This window comes from Zea mays, chromosome 5 (assembly GCF_902167145.1).
Source record: "Zea mays cultivar B73 chromosome 5, Zm-B73-REFERENCE-NAM-5.0, whole genome shotgun sequence".
NCBI lineage: Eukaryota > Viridiplantae > Streptophyta > Magnoliopsida > Poales > Poaceae > Zea > Zea mays.
The window spans coordinates 5,063,416-5,081,870 of NC_050100.1; the positions used below are offsets into that span (position 1 = coordinate 5,063,416).

The 18,455-nt window shown below is 40.8% G+C and overlaps 1 protein-coding gene across 1 annotated transcript; it reads right to left on the reverse strand.

Annotated features, from left to right (window-relative positions):
- Positions 1-5,797: 5,797 nt before the first annotated feature.
- On the reverse strand, positions 5,798-15,696 carry LOC103625822 (cullin-4). Its single transcript, XM_008646220.3, has 17 exons — positions 15,057-15,696; positions 13,720-13,835; positions 13,286-13,632; positions 11,041-11,221; positions 10,822-10,944; positions 10,376-10,663; positions 9,711-9,836; positions 8,181-8,282; positions 8,015-8,068; positions 7,761-7,867; positions 7,534-7,594; positions 7,243-7,374; positions 7,015-7,152; positions 6,855-6,935; positions 6,703-6,783; positions 6,205-6,285; positions 5,798-6,099 (listed from the first exon to the last, which is right to left on the reverse strand). The coding sequence occupies exons 1-17, from the start codon at positions 15,418-15,420 to the stop codon at positions 5,986-5,988; spliced, it is 2,496 nt and encodes an 831-aa protein (XP_008644442.1). The 5' UTR covers positions 15,421-15,696; the 3' UTR covers positions 5,798-5,985.
- Between the last annotated feature and the right edge of the window lie 2,759 nt (positions 15,697-18,455).

The following is an 18,455-nucleotide window of genomic DNA, read 5'->3' on the forward strand; positions in this document are numbered from 1 at the left end:
TATATGACAAATTTAATATTTTAATATGTACATAAAATTTAGTGCTAATCTCTAGTCATATTAAAGCTTATTATTAAAGACAAGAATAAAATTTTCTCCCTACAACGAAAAAGGCGAAAAACATCTAAATCCAAATCCATATATGTGTCTGTGTTTTACATCAATTATTTAAAAATATATAGAACGAATTTGAGATTTGCTTTTTATAAATCTCAATAAACTCAATGCTAAAAATAAAAATAAAATTTATAATTTTATATCCTATTTATTTATAATCGAAGAAAGAAGACCAAAAATTTAACATCTAAATAAATATTTGGATCTATCCCTACTCCACATACTTTGTCCTGGAAGTTTGCAGTTGTGTCATCTAACCTACCGGGCCGGCGCATGCATTGGACCAAGCACAACATCCCTATCTTCAACGTCGGTCCTAAGACTGCCTCCAGCAGGATCCTGTAAAAGCTCCTGTCCTCTAAATATAGAGGTTTGTCAGATCCTTTTCCCCCCAACAATAGACTCTAAAAGGTCCTCCAAAATTTAGAAGATGACATGCATGCGCTATGTATAGAGGATGTACGGTTGTGCTCTATACACTGTGTTGATTTCTGTGCGCGTGCTAACGAGCGGTAAAAAATAATATAGAATGTAAAATCTGGTAACACTGTTGATATAAAGGATGAAATTTAGGGGATATTGCTGGAGATGAAGAAGATATAGAGTACAAAATCTTTTAGAGAGTGTTGTAAAGGACAGAAAATATTCTTTTAGGAGATGAATTTTAAGGGACGTTGCTGGAGACAGCCTTTTAGGGACCTATGACAAGACTTTAAATAAAGGCTCTTCTAATTATTATTTTTATATAAATGTTATCAACATAAACACTTAAGATACATCTTAAAATATTTATATTAAGCAACAAGTAAATAAAAGTATACATATTGCTGTACCTTAAAAGGTTTTTCAAGTTTTAACATGTTCAAATATAATCAGTTTGTGGACTCGTAGTCATCGTCTCTTTGGCACTTCGTCGCTAATTATTGTGTCATATACTAAATTTATATTATACTAAGACCAGGGCCCTATGAATTTGGGGGTCCGGGACGGTGGCCCCTCTGCCCCACCCTCAGTGCTAGTTTGGAAACTCAAATCTCTTTCGAGATTGAAAGTGATTGGAGAGGAAATTAGTTCATTTCCACCTCAATTCCCTCCAATCCCGAATGAGATTTGAGGTTCCCAAAGTAGCCCTGAGGGTGTCACTGCTCAGCTCTGATTGACTCGTTGCGAGATTTGGTAGTAAGTGGGGTAAGGTTGTTTAGCTGTTTTCAGACGTGGAAGATCTAGAATTTTACTATAGGGTATGTCATCTAAATTTTTCATATATATTTTATAGAACTATTTAACAATTCAGTAACAATTTTTACATCAAACTACACAATAAATTTAAAATTTGGAGATTAAGTTAAAAACATAAATAATAAGTCTTGGAAAGTAAATTAAAAATACTTATCTCTACTAATTAATCCTTAAGGCAATAGTGTAGACTGGCACAACCATGCCCCCGCCTCCATCTCGACCGTCCGATTGCCGGCTCAACTCCGCCTCTATCCCAACCGTCTGATTGCCGGCTCCCGCACCCGCACCCGCACCCGCCGCACCCACCGCCCCAGGCCATGCACGCCCGCCAGCAGCCGCCCCCGCACCCGCCGCACCCGGCCATGCGCGCCCACGCCAGCAGCCGCCACCGCAGCCACGCCCCGGCCATGCGCTCCCGCTCCAGCAGCCGCCCCTGGCCATGCGTGCAGCCGCGCCCGCACCCACACCCGCCGCAGCCGCGCCCGGCCATGCGCGCAGCCGCTAAATCCCAATAAAATGCCGCTCCTGGCCCTGCGCGCAGGTGGGCATCGTGGTTGTTGACGGCGAATATTTCCACCTGATTGGAATTCGTCAGAAAATTTGGAGGCTTCGAATTCTGCAAGTGATGGAGATTCTGAGTCTTGCAGTGACGCAGAGTTTAGTGATAATGATGAGGATCATGACGTTGATGACTTGTGACATAATATCGAGACAGTTTTAACCTTTCTCCAATTCCTCACTACCGCTTCAATGACGGTTAAACTATCAAGGTATGCTGCACACACATGTTCTTAATATATCGCAACCTTTGTTGCCATCTTTTTAGAAGTATAGTATGCCAACCGTTAATGAGTTGACTAAGTTCCGTATCATATATTAAGAAGTATAGTTTGCCTATTATGCTCACCAATTGCCAGTTTGAGTTTTCATAATTTGATTCCAGGTGACATCTAAAACATTTTTTTCCAAATTGGTAGTGTTTCTGATGAAACTTTTTGTCCTCAAATCACAGGCTACTTGCTTGTGGCCTGCCAAGAGGAAGGTTTGGAATCTTATTGTGATTTTAAGCGTGAGCCATCTGCACGTGTGGTTGTTGACGGCGCCACGTGGCCCGCGCCGTGACCTCCACTACTCGCTCCGGCATGGTTTGGCTCCACTCAGGTTGGGTCTGGGAGCAACGCCACCCTTAGGACGAGAAAGTGTGTCTTCTTCCTTGCTCACGAGGCGACGTCATCCACTGGAAAAAGGGAGATGACCGCGACGGTGGTGACCCTGGCCTCCACATGTCTACCCATTCTTCCATTTTCGGTTCGGCGTCTTGAACAGGTACTGACCATTCTTCTCCACAACACGTCCTTCAATCTGCCCCTATCAAACGTCATCGCGGTGCTCCTATTAACAATGTTCACAACATTATACTTTACAGTGACTATCATATGATTTCACATAGAAATACATAGAGAAGGAGAGGGTTTGAAAGACTAAAGTTACCTCTGAGATTTAATCATGCAGATCTTGGTCAGAACTGAACATAAGCATTTCCTTTGCATCACTTACAGATAGGGAATCATACACTTCTCGCTGCACCCTGGAGGTAATGTTTGATTCTATTCATAGTTACTTATGAATATGTTTCAGCCTAGAAAGGCAAGGCTACATACAATTTCCAATTTGACCGTGTCTGAAGGCACTTGTGGGGAGATATGTGCATATGAGATTGGACATGTGAGGATTTGGGAGAGAGAGAGAGAGACGGAGAGATCCCAACAACACAAAAGATTTTTAGGTTTGTTCCTTTGTTTTCTACCAATATAATTTTTTAGGATGTTCCAGTTTATTATTCTTCCATAGTTTGGAAAATAAGTATGCTGACTCATTGTTGCATTCTCTTACGACTGCTTACCTGCTTGTTTGTAGTACTTCTTCATGCCTCGTATTTTTTTTGAAGAGAACCAGTCACGGGTACAGACTATTGTTGCAGAATGGTTGGAAGTCAGAAAGCTATAGCGGGTCGTGCTCGATTGCTAAACTTTAACATCATCACTGATGCCGAGGGCGTCGAGAAGGGGTGCGCCACACACACTATCTTATCCCCCATCTTCCCAGTCACGGGTATAGACTATTGTTGCAGAATGGTTGGAAGCCGGAAAGCTATAGCGGGTCGTGCTTGAGTGCTGGAACTTTGACATCGTCAACGACGCTGAGGTCGTCGAGAAGGGGGGCGCCACACACAATATCTTATCCCCCATCTTCCAACGACCCTAACCAATCCTAAGTAGTCATTGTGCATTGTGTCAGTCATGGCTTTATCACGTTGTCTTCTGTTGTTCCTCAGTGCCATCAATGAGAAGATCGACAAGGAGATCATGAGGGAGATTTAGTCCATCATGCACAAGATCGCATCTTGCATCACCTACCCCCCTGCCTTGACGAGTCGTGTAAGCACCGCAATCAACATTCAATCCTTTCCGGTATTTGACCTTAATTTTGGAATTGTTGTAAGCCTACAACTGCAATGGTGGATGGCTCTGTTCTCCTATCCTCCCGTGCCAAATTGGTCAGGCGTGTTGGACATGCTGGCATGTTACTGATTTCTTGTGTGTTTGTGCTATTTTATATTTAATTGATTCTGAGTTAAAGAAATATTATCTAATCTATGTAATAGTTAATCCATAATATGTTTCTTAATTGAAATCCTTTCTTTCTACTTAATGTTGTTGCACTTTGTAGTCATGTCTCTGTATAAACTTACACGTTTTATTTGTAGCCTATAAATACAACAGAGTTATAACAGCAGAAAAATTATTACGAAAGTGCAAAATCTTGTGTTCCGTGGCATCGCACGGGCACGTTCCTAGTAAATTATAATATAAACAGATGAAAAGTCATATGAATAGTTCATATGACTTTTAGCGGAGAAATTTGAGTTTCGTCGTTTTTGGGAGCCTACACCCAGCAGTCTATCATCGAGCGGCATCTCGCGAGTCGCGCTCGTCAAAGAATCCAAGCGATCGAGTGTTGGATTGTCAATTTTGTGATTGTATCATCGGTTCTACGGGCGATCCCAATGTTTGTTGAAGAATCCAAGCGGTCGTGTTGGACTATCAATTTTATAATCGTATTGTCCGTCAAACAGACCATCTCAAGACTTTATCGGATAGGCCCTGAAGCCATAAGCCTAAACACAAAGGAAGCACAATCTACAAGGCTATTAAGGAAACATCATTTTTATGTTAAATATTTTAAAACAATTTTATATTTTTATGTACATATATATTGTGTATATGATGGGTACGCCAGGTATGCCAACTTGCCAAGGCAAACGTGCCATACCCCTAGATACGCCACTGGTTCCTAGTCCAAAGTATCATACTCCAATATCTAAAGATTCCGCATGGGATGTAAAGTATAATACTGCTAGGAAGATACTTCCTTCACAATGTACGATATCATACTTATATATTTAAATTATTTAATTGATGTGATGTTGTGTCTATGAGAGTGGACCTGAATATGTATTTTTTGTGTCGCAACCTAAGATGGTGTGCCAAAGCAGCTTCCCTTCGTCCATATCATTTAGTCGTTTTAGATTTGTTCTAAGTCAATTTTTATTAATTTTGATCGATTATATTAGATGTTTTATAAGATTTTACAATATAAAATTAAAGTTACTAGATTCATCATGACTTGAACTACTATAATATGTATTTCTTTTAGTTTATAATAATTTAAACTTATATATGTTATTGGCCAAGGTTTAAATAATTTGACTAAGGACAAACCTAAAACGACTAATTCATATGGACTGATGGATTATATTATATAATATACAGCTTTCTCTCTCTCTTAAATGTCTTGCCGCATCAACAAAAAAATTATATAACATGTCAATAATAAGTATGATACACTAAACCCTAAGGACCCGCATGAAAAAGAAAGCAAACGACTGAGCGAGAACAAGGAGTCGACGACCCACTGCTGGGTCTGGGTTCCCAATGCCCATGGCACTATGGCAGACTGCTCCTTGTGTGATCCAAAAATTCTCGTGCTCCGTTCCGTCCATACGAATTTTGATGTGCCTAGACCACCGTAGCGGACGTCGGATCCCAAACCTACCATGGAGCGCAAAAACGTCGGAAACTTGCAACCACGCATGCCTCGTGTCATCAGGCCACGAGTGGCGAGATGCAAGGGGCGGCAGCAAGAAGAGAGAACAGAATAATGGCCAAGCTGGAGAGAACCAGTGCTAATGGATGAGGGGGATCGTCCGTAAAATGGTAGTTTAGTTTCTGTAAAAATCATCGAGATTTCAATCTCTCTTTTAGACGTCGAATTAAATTTTAGATGGAGGATCTATACATTAAATATGTATTGTGTGTGCCTGGCTGGATAGGCTGCAAACAACGGTGCGGTTTGTGCAAAAACAACGACGGACGTGGAATAGCTTTAAGGAACCTGATTTTATACTGATGCCGAAAAAATTGTTCTATATAAACACGTTGCAGCAGCTACAACTACAACTTCCTCCCAGAGAAGAAAAGCATGAAAGAACAAGAAACCGGAAAATAAATTAATTTACAGTGCCTTTTTCTGATAGTAATGAAATGGGAACGATCCACCAAAACGTTGTCAAGCCAGATAGTTGTAGATCTGGGGGTTACTCCTGTCGCGCTCCAGGTACTCCCGGTCGATCAAGCTCTCTATTCTTTTCTTGATATCAGCTGGCTTAACAGGGAACTTGAGCTGAAATGAGGGACATGGATGAAACCCAACGGTTAAAGGGGGTTCAAGTTAGCCGTGAGGTCAATAACATACGCAGCTAAATTAATTAGTATTCTGAAGAGTTACCTGCTGGTAAAGCTCAGTTATTAGAAGGGTGTGGCTGAGGACCTTCCGCGTCTTCATTATTCGAACTATGGCCGCGTCAACCTGCATTATGGAACCAAAAGAATCTTGTCAAATTGTGCATTACAAGTTTCAATTCAAAAGGATATGATTTATGTATTTACATATTTATAATGATTATATGATAGGATTACATGAAAAGTGAAGTTTCATAACCTAGTAGAAGATTAAAAAAATGAAGAAAAAAGGGGCCCACTCTTTGACATAGTATACTGTGGTGTTCAATATAGGGGACTCACTTTTCTATCATAAAGCATCCAGCACATATCAAATATCAACTGGAGCAAACAAAAGGACATGTTCTTCAAGCTAACTATGTACAGCAAGTTCCACGGACAATTCATTGCAGAAATAATTAAAAAAATACATAAAACAACGTGCTGCCCATTCTGCAACTAAACTGACAGTTTTTTCACTTGCTAGAATATAGAGGTAAAGCACCTGATACTGCCGATCCTGGAACACTCTCTCAGTGGTGCTCGTGTTTTCTTCTACCGTCTCTTTCATTTGAATTGCATTTACCTGGAAGCGCAAAACAACAGTTCAAGCTTAATGACCATGTCAAATCCAAAGTGTATGTGTACATACATTACCTTTATGCGGTAGAGAGGAGCACTAAAATCTTCATTGAATACAAATTCATCCTTATCTTCTACATCTCTCCCTTTTGGTATCTGAAAACAAAGGTTACAATTAAAGAAGCTGCATACTGAAAATGCAAAATGACGATGGGGCAAAAAAAAAGGAACACACCTTTTGGAGAACCCGAACTTTACCACATGCAAGAGATTGCAATGTTCGTCTCAATTCTTTATCCTCGATACCAGTGGAATCTTTGATGTCAATGAAGCTTAACTTTTGTGCGTCATTGAACAACATCAAAACCACGCTCTGATGGCAGCAATACGTTAAGCAAAATTATAACTATTGATCTCAGATGGTTTCAACTGATAAGCACCAAAAAATGAGATGAAAATGCACCTGGAACAATGATACTGCAAGTTCCTTTTTGCCTTTGGGAAAGTCTGCTTTCAAGACACAGTGTCCCAAAGAATTCTGCCACATTAAACGCCTTCCACTGTACTTGCTTAAATAGAACTCTTTAAATATATCCTGTCAGAAGAGGGAGAGGATTAAACAAAGTATTCAGAAAGAGGGGAGAACATTAAACAAAGTATTCAGAAAGAGGGGAGAGGTTAAACAAATATTCAGACTAAAATACTCAGACTGACGTTAAAATATTTACTACCACCACCAAGGCCATATACTAACCTGATACACATTCAGTTCGTGTGGGAGTTTCACGTCCATTGGCGGATATGTAGGCCAATAGCTGTAAATCAACATATTTTATCAGAACTACATAAACACAACCAACAACATCAAAAGTCCAGCTCGCATGCTAGGACTATGGATGCATGAGGTCAGGTTTCCAAAGCTATCTAAAAGGAACATGTTCTACAGAGAGAGTATCAAAGCAATGGGCAAAAATTATTTACCCTGTTGTAAGCACATGGACACTCATTTCAATGCCAGAGGGAAGCTTTGTCCTAGCTTGAGATGATTGTCTGAATGAATCATTTATTTCTTTGGATAATTCAATGTCCTACAAAACCAGACAGATGTTTAAAGGATACTGAATCTATACAAAAGAAATGTTGATATTTCAGATGCACCTAACGATACAACTGTACAGGTTCGCAAAATAAGATAAGACTAAAAATGTATTCATAGTAATAACAGCTAACGCTACCTTGAACATTCCCTCCAGCTTGTTGGTAAACTGACTTCCACACTCAGTTTTGAGCTACAAACAGAAGCATGTTGGGCATGTTGGTAAAGTTGTTCTTGTCCACATATGCCAGAACATGTGAAACCAAAAAAAAAAAAAAAAACTAATGCTAATAAAGATATTTTACTTTTGTGATCATCGATTTTTCAGCATCTATTGATGCACTCTTCCCAAGCAGCAACCTCTTAGCTAGATCCTTCTTGTAGAATGCCTCAAATACATCTTTACCCTGCAGATGATGAAATATAAAGCTTGCAATTAAACTATTATGTAAATTGAGTTTTCCCTTTCAGAGTTAGCATTGGATAGTCTCGTGTTCCAAACTTTTCATGTTTTCTTCGAGATTTTAGACAGTGTTGATCCTGTCTGAGTTTGCAATAAATCGGCTGTAGTCTCTCTGAGACAAAGGTAAGGAACTACATTCCTATTATCTAAAAAAATCTAAACAATTTTGCTAGTTTCAATTATTTAACATACAAAAAAACATGGGTTTGACACTTCTTTTTCTAGAAGCCTAGTAAGGATGCTTCTCAGGCTCACCTAAATATTCAAGCCAAAACCACCATCTTTTTTTAAGGCACCAACATCACCTTGTTTGGGAAGCCCCAACCTATAGCATCTATTGGATAGCGTTTGTTTGGATGCCCGCCCAATAGGCCAAGCCAAAATTAGCATCTCACTTTGACAAGTCAAAATTTACGCCCATTGCATGAATGCAACTCCACAGATTTCTGCTCCACTCCACAACTCCAGGTGGAGCAGGCTCCACGTGGAGTCAGAGCTGCTTGGGAGGTGTTTGACTATCAAGGTGTCCCTAACTCCAGAAAAGAGGTTTTTGCAGTTGCTTTCACAGTCTTGCTCTTCGTTTGATTGGCAAGGGTCAATTTCTGGCAACGCGGGCGCACACAGCCAGAAGCAGCGCAGACAAGCACGGCCACAACCAGCGGGGGCAGGAGGGTCACAGGCCAGTGGGGTGGCGCATCAGCGGCGGGCACGCACGGCCTCTGCGACACGAGCGCGCACAACCAGGAGCCAAGGGCGGCGGGGGTGCGGAGGCGCATGGGCAGCGGCGAGCAAGGGTGACGAGGACCTGGACGGCGCAAGGGGCGACACAAGGAGCTGGTGGTGGAAGGATAGGGTAGCAGGGAAAATATAAAAAAGTTTGTGTAATCGGTGGCATTGGTCTATAATACCACTGAACTCCATGTTCAGGTCTATTTTGGAGGGCTTTGGAGCTAGAAAAGAGGTGCTCTAAACTCCAGGCCCAAAATGAACTAGAGCTCCGCCAACTCTATAGAGTTGGGCTGCTCCCAAAAAAGATGGAGTTTTCATGTTTGGCGGGATCCACTCAACTCCGGCCTGGAGTTTGGAGTTGGAGCCATGCCAAACAGGGACTTAGCCTCCATTTGGTTCATAACCAAGCCAAAATTGAAACGGCAATTTTCACAGAACAAGTTCTGCCTGGCTGTGACAGAAAATTTGGCCTGCAAGATTATTTCCCCTTATACCTTTACTCGTACATAGTGCATATTTGAGCTAAAAGAGCCCCATATCTGTAGCGCATCAAACATGCAACTCATGACGAAGTAGAAATTATATATTGCCAATCAAGAGGAAATGCAATTTAGTAGTCAAATGGAACAGCTCAATAACATACTTGTATAAACCGAAACAGGACCAGAACTTTATCAAGTATACCCTCCAGCTCTTCTTCCGATGTCCCTTTATTGCCAGCTCGAAGTTTCTCATCAAGAAACTTTGCAATCAATTCCGCAGGTCGGTTCTGTTGTAAGCATGGGACCCATTATTTGACAGGAACATATAGAACCAAAAAAAAAACTAAACTACTCTACCAAGAATGGAAAGTTTAGCTACAACAGACAAGTTAACAAAAATTAGAGGCAAAACTGTTCGTTATATTTTAAAGTTGGAAGACTTGGATGCAGTAATTATCAACACACACACACACACACAATGAACATCTATTTTAGCCATATTTTCTTATAAAATTGTAGGTCCAAAAGTTCAAGTGAAAACCAATGCCATTATTTTTAGGAGTCGGTTGTATAGCATAAGCAAGTTTTTCTGATTGTAACTTTCTGCATGATCATCATACAAATATTATGGTAAATTGGCAGACACTATTGGCCAAAGATCTTACATTATAACCACATGGACATCACAACCAGAGAGAATGATAAATGAAATGATAGAAGAAAAATGACAGAATGACATCTATAAAAAGAATTACATTGACATCAATAAAATGACAATACTGTAAAACTGAAACACCAGTCAAGTAGAAAATAAAAAATCAGGCACCTGTCGTAGATTGATAAGGTGCTCAAATGAATCTTTTATGGTATTGGAGAAAGCCTCGTTCTTGGCAAAACTTTCTTCCAATATTTTGTCGAGGGATGCCTTAAAATCAAGAAGAAATGGAACCAATTCTCTGTCCTTTTCTTCATCCATAATAATGCCCTGGCCTGTAGCCCGGATATATGAACTAAGCGCTAGTTTTAGCAGCTCAACAGCATTCACCCTCTGGAAAAGGTTGTACATCCTCGAGAGGTCATTTATACGATTGGCATCCATGAGCATAGTGAACCCCTGAATAACACCCCAAACACAAGGGCCGACATGCAAAAGCAGGTTAGTAAAGCATTATTGCAGTTTATGGATATCGTGTCCAACAAGAAACATAGAAAAAATCACAGGCTTGCACAGGCTGCATAAAAGAAATAGATATTATAAAGGCAAATGGTCACCTTCTCAATAATGGCAGATGTATGACGTTCTAGCAATTGCTTTTCAGTAGTTGCAATCAGTGGCTTCCTCGTGTTAGCTTCCAAATATAGAATACACCTTTCGTGTTCTTCTTGCAACCTCGACTGCACAGCTCAGGTGCGTATTATCAGTTAAATGGTGTGCCTGACTGGTTCTACATGAGTAGATAACATGAAGAACATAAGGAAATATATCCTTACCTCCACATGCTTCAGGTAATCTGGAATATCAGATTGTTGCATATATCTAACACCTTCCGTAGCATAAAATTCAGAAGTACATTCAAGAAAGGGTTTTTCAAAACTCTCAGAATACATTCCAAGAGCAGTAAGCATCTTCAGAAGATGACTAAGTAATGTCCTATCTATTGCTTCACCAAGCCTGATCAGAAAAATGAAAATTTATTGAGCAGACGTATCTATTATTGACAGGGCTATGAATAATAACAAGGCAAACACTCTTTCAGTTCACAAGCTCAGTTATATAAGATGTGTTCCACACACATGCAATTACCACAGCTTGCACAAGTGCCACCATTTTTCCACTTATTATAGCTAAACAAAAGTAACATGTCTTAAAATCCGTGTATACTGTTTCAGTTCCCTCATTCAATGTAGCCAGTACCAGATTACACTACAGTACAAACATGACTTTTTTGTGGGAAAATAAGTGGCCCAGAACATAACAGATGGCATCAAAATTTCCATGTTAGCGTAAGTAGAGAAGGCATGACTGGCACAAACAGTGGCATGTTTTTAACATTTTAATCACAATGCCAGAAACATATGTTCATACGAACTTGGAACATAATCAGCTTGAGGGAAATTGGCTGGCTAAACACTATTTTTCCTCAAGGACGCTGAGATTGAGGCGTATGTGGATTGAAAATTTTTGTAAAATTCAATCAAACTAACAGAGCTAAGACACTGAAGATGGCACGTGGGCCAAAGGAAAGGATTTGTGTTTCTTCAATTGTGATAATAGTTGTTGCTGGATCTATTCATGGGCACCCGTGATCCACTCAGAAAAATTCAGGTCAGAATAAGACGTCGATTTTAAGGTCCATATGCATTAGCATGCCCTGTCCCAAACCCAAAAGCCACATGAACATAAATATACCTTATGCATTTAATATTCTCACAATCTCACTGAAATGCAATTGGAATACTATTTTATTTAGAAAGTGAGCAGAATATTAAAGTTGGGGTGTTTCAGACTCTATTCATGCTAGCTGGGCCCGACCCAGGCCGGGCAAAGCGAAGTCGTGCCTGCAGTAGGCCTGGCTCGGTCATCACTTGCTAGAATCATGCCCTAGTGCTGGAAACGAGCCGAGTCGAGCTCGGCTCGGCTCGGTCACATTGCGATCTTGGAAATTAGGCTTGGCTTGGGCTCGTTCTGGCCCACGAGCCGGCTCGCGAGTCGCCACACTAAGTCCCATTTAGAGCATAAATTGTACATTTCATTATATATAAAAAAATGTACCAAAAATCTAGCAACATATTTTAAACTATATCTAGCATTGGGTTTATAAAAAATACTCCCTCCGTTCCAAAATATTAGTCATTTTAGCTCTTGATTTTTATGTCTATATTCAAATAAATAAAGATGAACCTAGACACATATGTAAAACACATACATCAAGTATTGTATGAACCTATTAATAATATAAAACGAATTTTAATTTGGGACAGAGGGAGTAAGAAAATAAAACAATAACATAATAATGTAATAGTGGAGCAACATAGCACCATATCATTAGGATGGCTCGGCTCGACTCAGCTCGCTGTTTGAGCGAGCCACAAAAGTAGGCTTGGCTCGGGCTCACGAGCCTGAGCGAGCCCGAGCCGACTCATGAGCCTCGAGCTTTATTTCCAGCACTAATCATGATACGGTCGTATAGTCCTATACTGTTCACATGGTTCAGATTTGGCATTGTGTAATAGGATCATGCACCAGATTCATAAAAATCATGATCCTACCCTACATAGAGTATAAAAAATTACAAGGATATGGGCATACAACTACGACAATCCATTGCAGATTTGGGTATTATTGACATTGTTTCTTCAATTGTTCTGCTCTATCTCCATCTCTTCACATGTTATTTCACATTGAATAAGCAATGTGTCAATGTCCCTTCCATACTGGATTTTTAACTGTTTATCAAATTAATGTAAAGAATACACAAAATATATAGGTTGGAGACTGAATGCTACAGATTTTGCCTTAAAGGCGTACCACCTTAAATTCTCAGTATACAAAAATATATATAATTTCCAAATTTTGATTTGAAAGGATCATGACCCATATTATATGCAATCAACTGTAAAGTAAGTCTGGCTTTGTATCATCGATTAATCAAAAGACAAGTTCGCAGAGGGTAATAGAATAGATCATGAAGTACACAAATCACTAACAGAACTTAGAACAGAAGAACAAGCATACCTCTCACTCTCGATCAATCTGAGAAGGCCAGTTACAGTTTTGTGTTCAATCTCCGTGGATAGTGATAGATGCTTGCGGAACAGTTGCAGCCCCATATCCCACACTGAACAGATATTTGCCACATTCTTGACATATTTTACATCAAGAAGTAAAGCAATACCACGAATAATCAACATCTGATCACAAAAATCTTGCCATGTTCTTTGGACCAGAGACAAGAATACAACCAGATCTGGGCTTTGACCCACTAATGCTGATATTTTTTCAGCTATATGTATTCCACATTCTTTCTTGATTCGGTCGTATAGGTTTGCCCCTAGCTTGTGTAAACAAAGATCACCAGCAGCCTGCAGTACAAAAACAATTATGAGGTACTCAAATGCTAGTGTGGGAGCATGAACGTCACATTACAGTGTCATCAATAGAAGTATAACCTGATAGAGTTTCTCAACATCACAAGAAAGTTTCTGCTTGAGAAAAATAGCTGTGATAGCATCCTTCAAAATCGACCATGTATCCTCTTCGAAGTTTTTTGGCAGTTTTGGTTGACCTAATGAATGCAAGGCGGCCAGAATGGCATTTAGACATAGAGCTGATGACACTTAAGTAAAGGTTGTCGAAAGTAAATCCAATGATTTCTGAAATTCAAATACACATGTTCAGCATGTACTGCTTGCTAGTGACTCGTGATTTATAAGATTTGCATACATGTGTTTCAATATGAATTTTCCAGCAACTAGCGGCATAGCAAGCAGATGGAAATCAGCAAACAGTGTATGCTGAAGGGGAAGTACATCGTAATGAGAATGGTTTCAGAAGAATAGAGCTCTAATTTCCCAATAGTAGAGGTTGTCTCACATAGGTGCCATAGAATATCTAGCCATGATACTTGAGGCATAATTAATCAAATAGGAACTGACTCCAGTTCAGTTACTGGGTTGAGGTGTCAGTGTACACCAGTCCACCAAGATTCAATTCCCCATTTGACTAAATTTGGTGCCTAATTCTTCTTAGTGGAAAACATATCCTTCTTGCCATGGTTATTAAAAAGGCACTTAAGCGCCTTTTAAGTGCTAAAGCGCTACTCGGGACATAAAACGCTGCAACGTTTCACGAAAAAACATAAAACGCTGCAACTTTAAAGCGCCTAATTCTTCTTAGTGGAAAACAGATCCTTCTTGTCTTCTTGGTTGGCTGTCTCTCTTTTACATATATATTAATCAAATGTGTATGAGTGGCTACTGGTTAATCAGAAAGATAGATAAACAGTGTGACAAAACAAAGTAAGTACTTGAAATATACAGAAGCAAACAACTAAACACAAGTCGCTCAACAGAAGTATCATGTTTCCTATGTCAAATCCCTCCTGATTAGTGTGATGGTATGAACAGGTATAAAATATGAAATGCCCCAAACCATAATCAATTCCCAACAAAAGAAAACCTAAAATGCCATAGTAGGCTACCGAACACGAGTTTTCCAGAAACAATGTACAGATCCAATTTTTATGTTGCATCCATCAAAGAGCTAAATTTAGGTGGGTCCAGGTGGCGTCTGAGCAAGTGATCTGTGAACTGATAGTTGCTGCTAGTGAATTTTAACCCTAATACCAGGCAACCAAAAAACTTAGAGCTAGCCCACGAGCTGGGAAGTAACATATCCGAAACAACAGAATTGGAATCAATTGCAGCCACATGCCCCTTCAGTGGCGACTAGTCGCAACAGACTCGCAGAGTAAGGAATTCCGAATAATAAGAGATTGGGAGCGCACCTATTTTGATGCGGAGCGGCTTGCGGGCGGAGGTCGACGGCTGCGGGAGCGTGGCCTTCTTTCGAAAGAGGTTGGCGGCAACGCCAGCAGAGGCCGGCACGCTGGGCGCGGGGAGCTTGTCCTGGTTGACGAGCACCATGTCCGCATCCTCCTCGCCATTCGTTCGGCCCCCACCCATGGCGGCGGCAACGGTATCAAGCTGGATGCCGTTCTTCTCTACGGTCCCCACGGAAGAGGAGGAGGCGGCGGCGGGATGCTTGGCCTTCTTCATAAGCGGCGTCGCAGGGGATGACGTCGGGGACGGAGATGTGGTGGGGGACGAGAAGGGGCGCTTCGAGGCGGCGGCGGCGTAGGACTGAGACATGAATCAGGCGCCGACGGGCATGGCGCAGCGGAGGCGGAGGCGGAGGCAGGGCCGGCGTCCGGCGCGAGGATTTTTGAGCGAGCCGGCGGTGAGGTGGCGGAGAGGGGACAGGAAAGAGCGAGCTGATGAGAGAGATCGGGTTGGGGGCTTGGGGCGGGGGAAGGGTTTCGCGTCTTTTTTTTCCTTTTTTCTTCTTGATTTTTGCTGAGGTGGGATTTCGGGTGTGTCCGTGTGTGAACTGGTGTGGAGCTGTGGCACTGGCACCCTGCACAGTGCACACTCAGGGAGTGAGGCTCTTTTGGTTGCCTAATTAATCAGAAAATAATTAGTTAATAAAACATTAGTCAATATGTGTTTAAATTATTGGTTAATAGATGTCTAAAACATACTCCATGTGCTGCTGTTCTATTAATTATCGTTTAGGACAACGATACGGTCTCTAAAATATAGTTTTGACCAATGTTTTTTATTAAAATACAAATGAACTCTTAATACATTTATACTTTTATACAAGTACTTTTAAGATAAATCGGTGCATATAAATATTAGATTTAAAAACTAAATAACAATTATAGATAAAATTTTATAAGTTTGATTCGGACCTTATACAAAACAACAATTGATAGGACACTGGAGGGAGTAGTAAGTAGTTTGTTTATCTCTACACGGCAAACGGTTAGACTATCTCCAGCAACGTCCTCTATATCTATTCTCTATATCCGTCCTTTACAGTCTACTCTAAAAGATTCTATCATCTATATATCCTTCCTCTCCAACAACGTCCTCTAAATCACGTCCTCTATACGCAAATACATATATTAGAGACATTTTTTTATTTTTAATTTTTGTACATACATATTTGTCATACTCTCAAATGTGTTGTACATATTTTAGTTTTGCTAAATCGGTTGTTTAAAGTATTTAAATGGATAGAGTAACGTTTAGAGAAACTCTATATATAGAGAATCCAACAGCGTTCTCTAAATTTAGAGGATTGTTTAGAGGACGTTGTTGGAGTGAGTAGAGGACGTTCTGATCCTCTAAATTTAGGGTACAGAACCCTTTAAAGTTCCTTGTTGGAGCTAGTTTTTAGCCTGAAGAAAAAAGGAAAGGAACCGGTAGACATAGGGATCGTCTTTTTCTCTTTTCGAAACACCGATATATAGCTTGTTGACTCCACGCCTCAACGCCACCACAAACACCTATGCTTGCCCACTAGGTACAGTACCACCACTAATCATGTGTCCACTTATCTTGAACCTTTGAATTGTGCGTATTATACAAAACCTTCATGTGAACTTGTATGCCACCATTGTGAAATTGCATTATGGAGCATAAACTAAATGTATCAAGGTTTTGCTCTGTGTTGCATTCAGATTGTATTTATGTATTAAGCGACAACGTGAAATGGAATACGGTCAAACAATAAGTATGCTGAAATATTTCCAAGACAAGATTGTCAACAACCCTTCATTCCAGTATGCTTTACAAATTGGTTGTGACAATCAAATACCAAACATATGGTAGACTCATGCTAAAATGATTATTGCCTATGCACATTTTGGCGATGGCATCACTTTCAACACTACTTTCTGAACAAATGAAGAGTATAGATCTTTTGATGTCTTTGTTGGATTCAGCCATTTCAGAGAGACAATAGTTTTTGGTGTAGCTCTTATATCTCTACTATACTTAAAGCACCAGTTTCAACGGTCGTCCTGCGTCATATTTTTACAAAAAAGTCCATACATTTCTTCCAAATCAACTCACCGTAAAATATTAAAAAGTGGGGTATGTTAAAAGCGGTCACTTTCAACACTACTTTCTCAACAACTAAAGAGTATAGATCTTTTGATGTCTTTGTTGGATTCAACCATTTCAGAGAGACAATAGTTTTTGGTGTAGCTCTTATATCTCTACTATACTTAAAGCACCAGTTTCAACGGTCGTCCTGCGTCATATTTTTACAAAAAAATCTCTACATTTCTTCCAAATCAACTCAGCGTAAAATATTAAAAAGTAAGGTATGTTAAAAAGCGGTGCAAGAGGTGGGGTTTGAACCCACGCACTGATGAAAGAAGGGTGAAAGACATTAGACGAAGCTGTCTAATCAGTAGAACATCATGCTCAGGTATTTATAATATTGAATATAAATTATACATATGTATATATGTTTTTTTAAAATAAAAAAATAATTGTGCCGGGCCGGGCCAGCACTATGGGCCGAGACTACGGTCTAAGCACCGCACGGCGCTCGTGTCGGGTTGGTCCAGGCACTATTAAATGGGTCGTGCCTCGGGCCGGCTCGCCAGACACGACTCATTTGGTCATCTATATCTCCACACGATAATGATGGTCCTCGCCTCAGTTGCCACCACCTCGTTCGCCATTCTACTTCTGTTCTCTCTCCCCTCATGCCTCCACCTCCGCGCCACCCCCATTCTCGACAGAGGGTGTAGGAGTAGGCGCCTCTCCCCGTATTCATCCGACATTAGCCCCGGCATCGACTCGCGTAGTGGCTATTGCACGTCCACGAGGACGTTTTACACCATGCGTGCACCATCGTTTCCGCCGTCGTCGGACGTCCCGTTCATCTTCCGTGCCTTCGCCCTATTCTTCCACCCAACCTGCTGCCCCCGCCCATGGTCGCAGCCACGAGCCGACCGACACATGTCGACGTGGGTACAGGGCGAGTCGGTCATACTCCTGGCCTTTCTCTGTGCGTGTCGTCGAGGAGGACATGGTGGCGACTATCACGCTTAGGTTATCTTAGCGATGAGGAGTCCAGGTCTGAGATATTTGACAACTAAGGCTCGTCGCGTGGCAGCAGTCGGCATATGCTACAGAGTTGGTGGTGGTGGTGTGTCGCTTCGGCGGGTGAAAGGGAAATGTGCCTTTGGGCCATTTCTATAATTGTTTTGGTGATTGAATGCCCAACACATTGTTTTAAACTCATATGTACTAAGGAGGCGGAAAGTGCACATCAAAGAACAAGGTATGTTTTTAGACTTAGTAAATTGTTTTAAGGTGTTAAC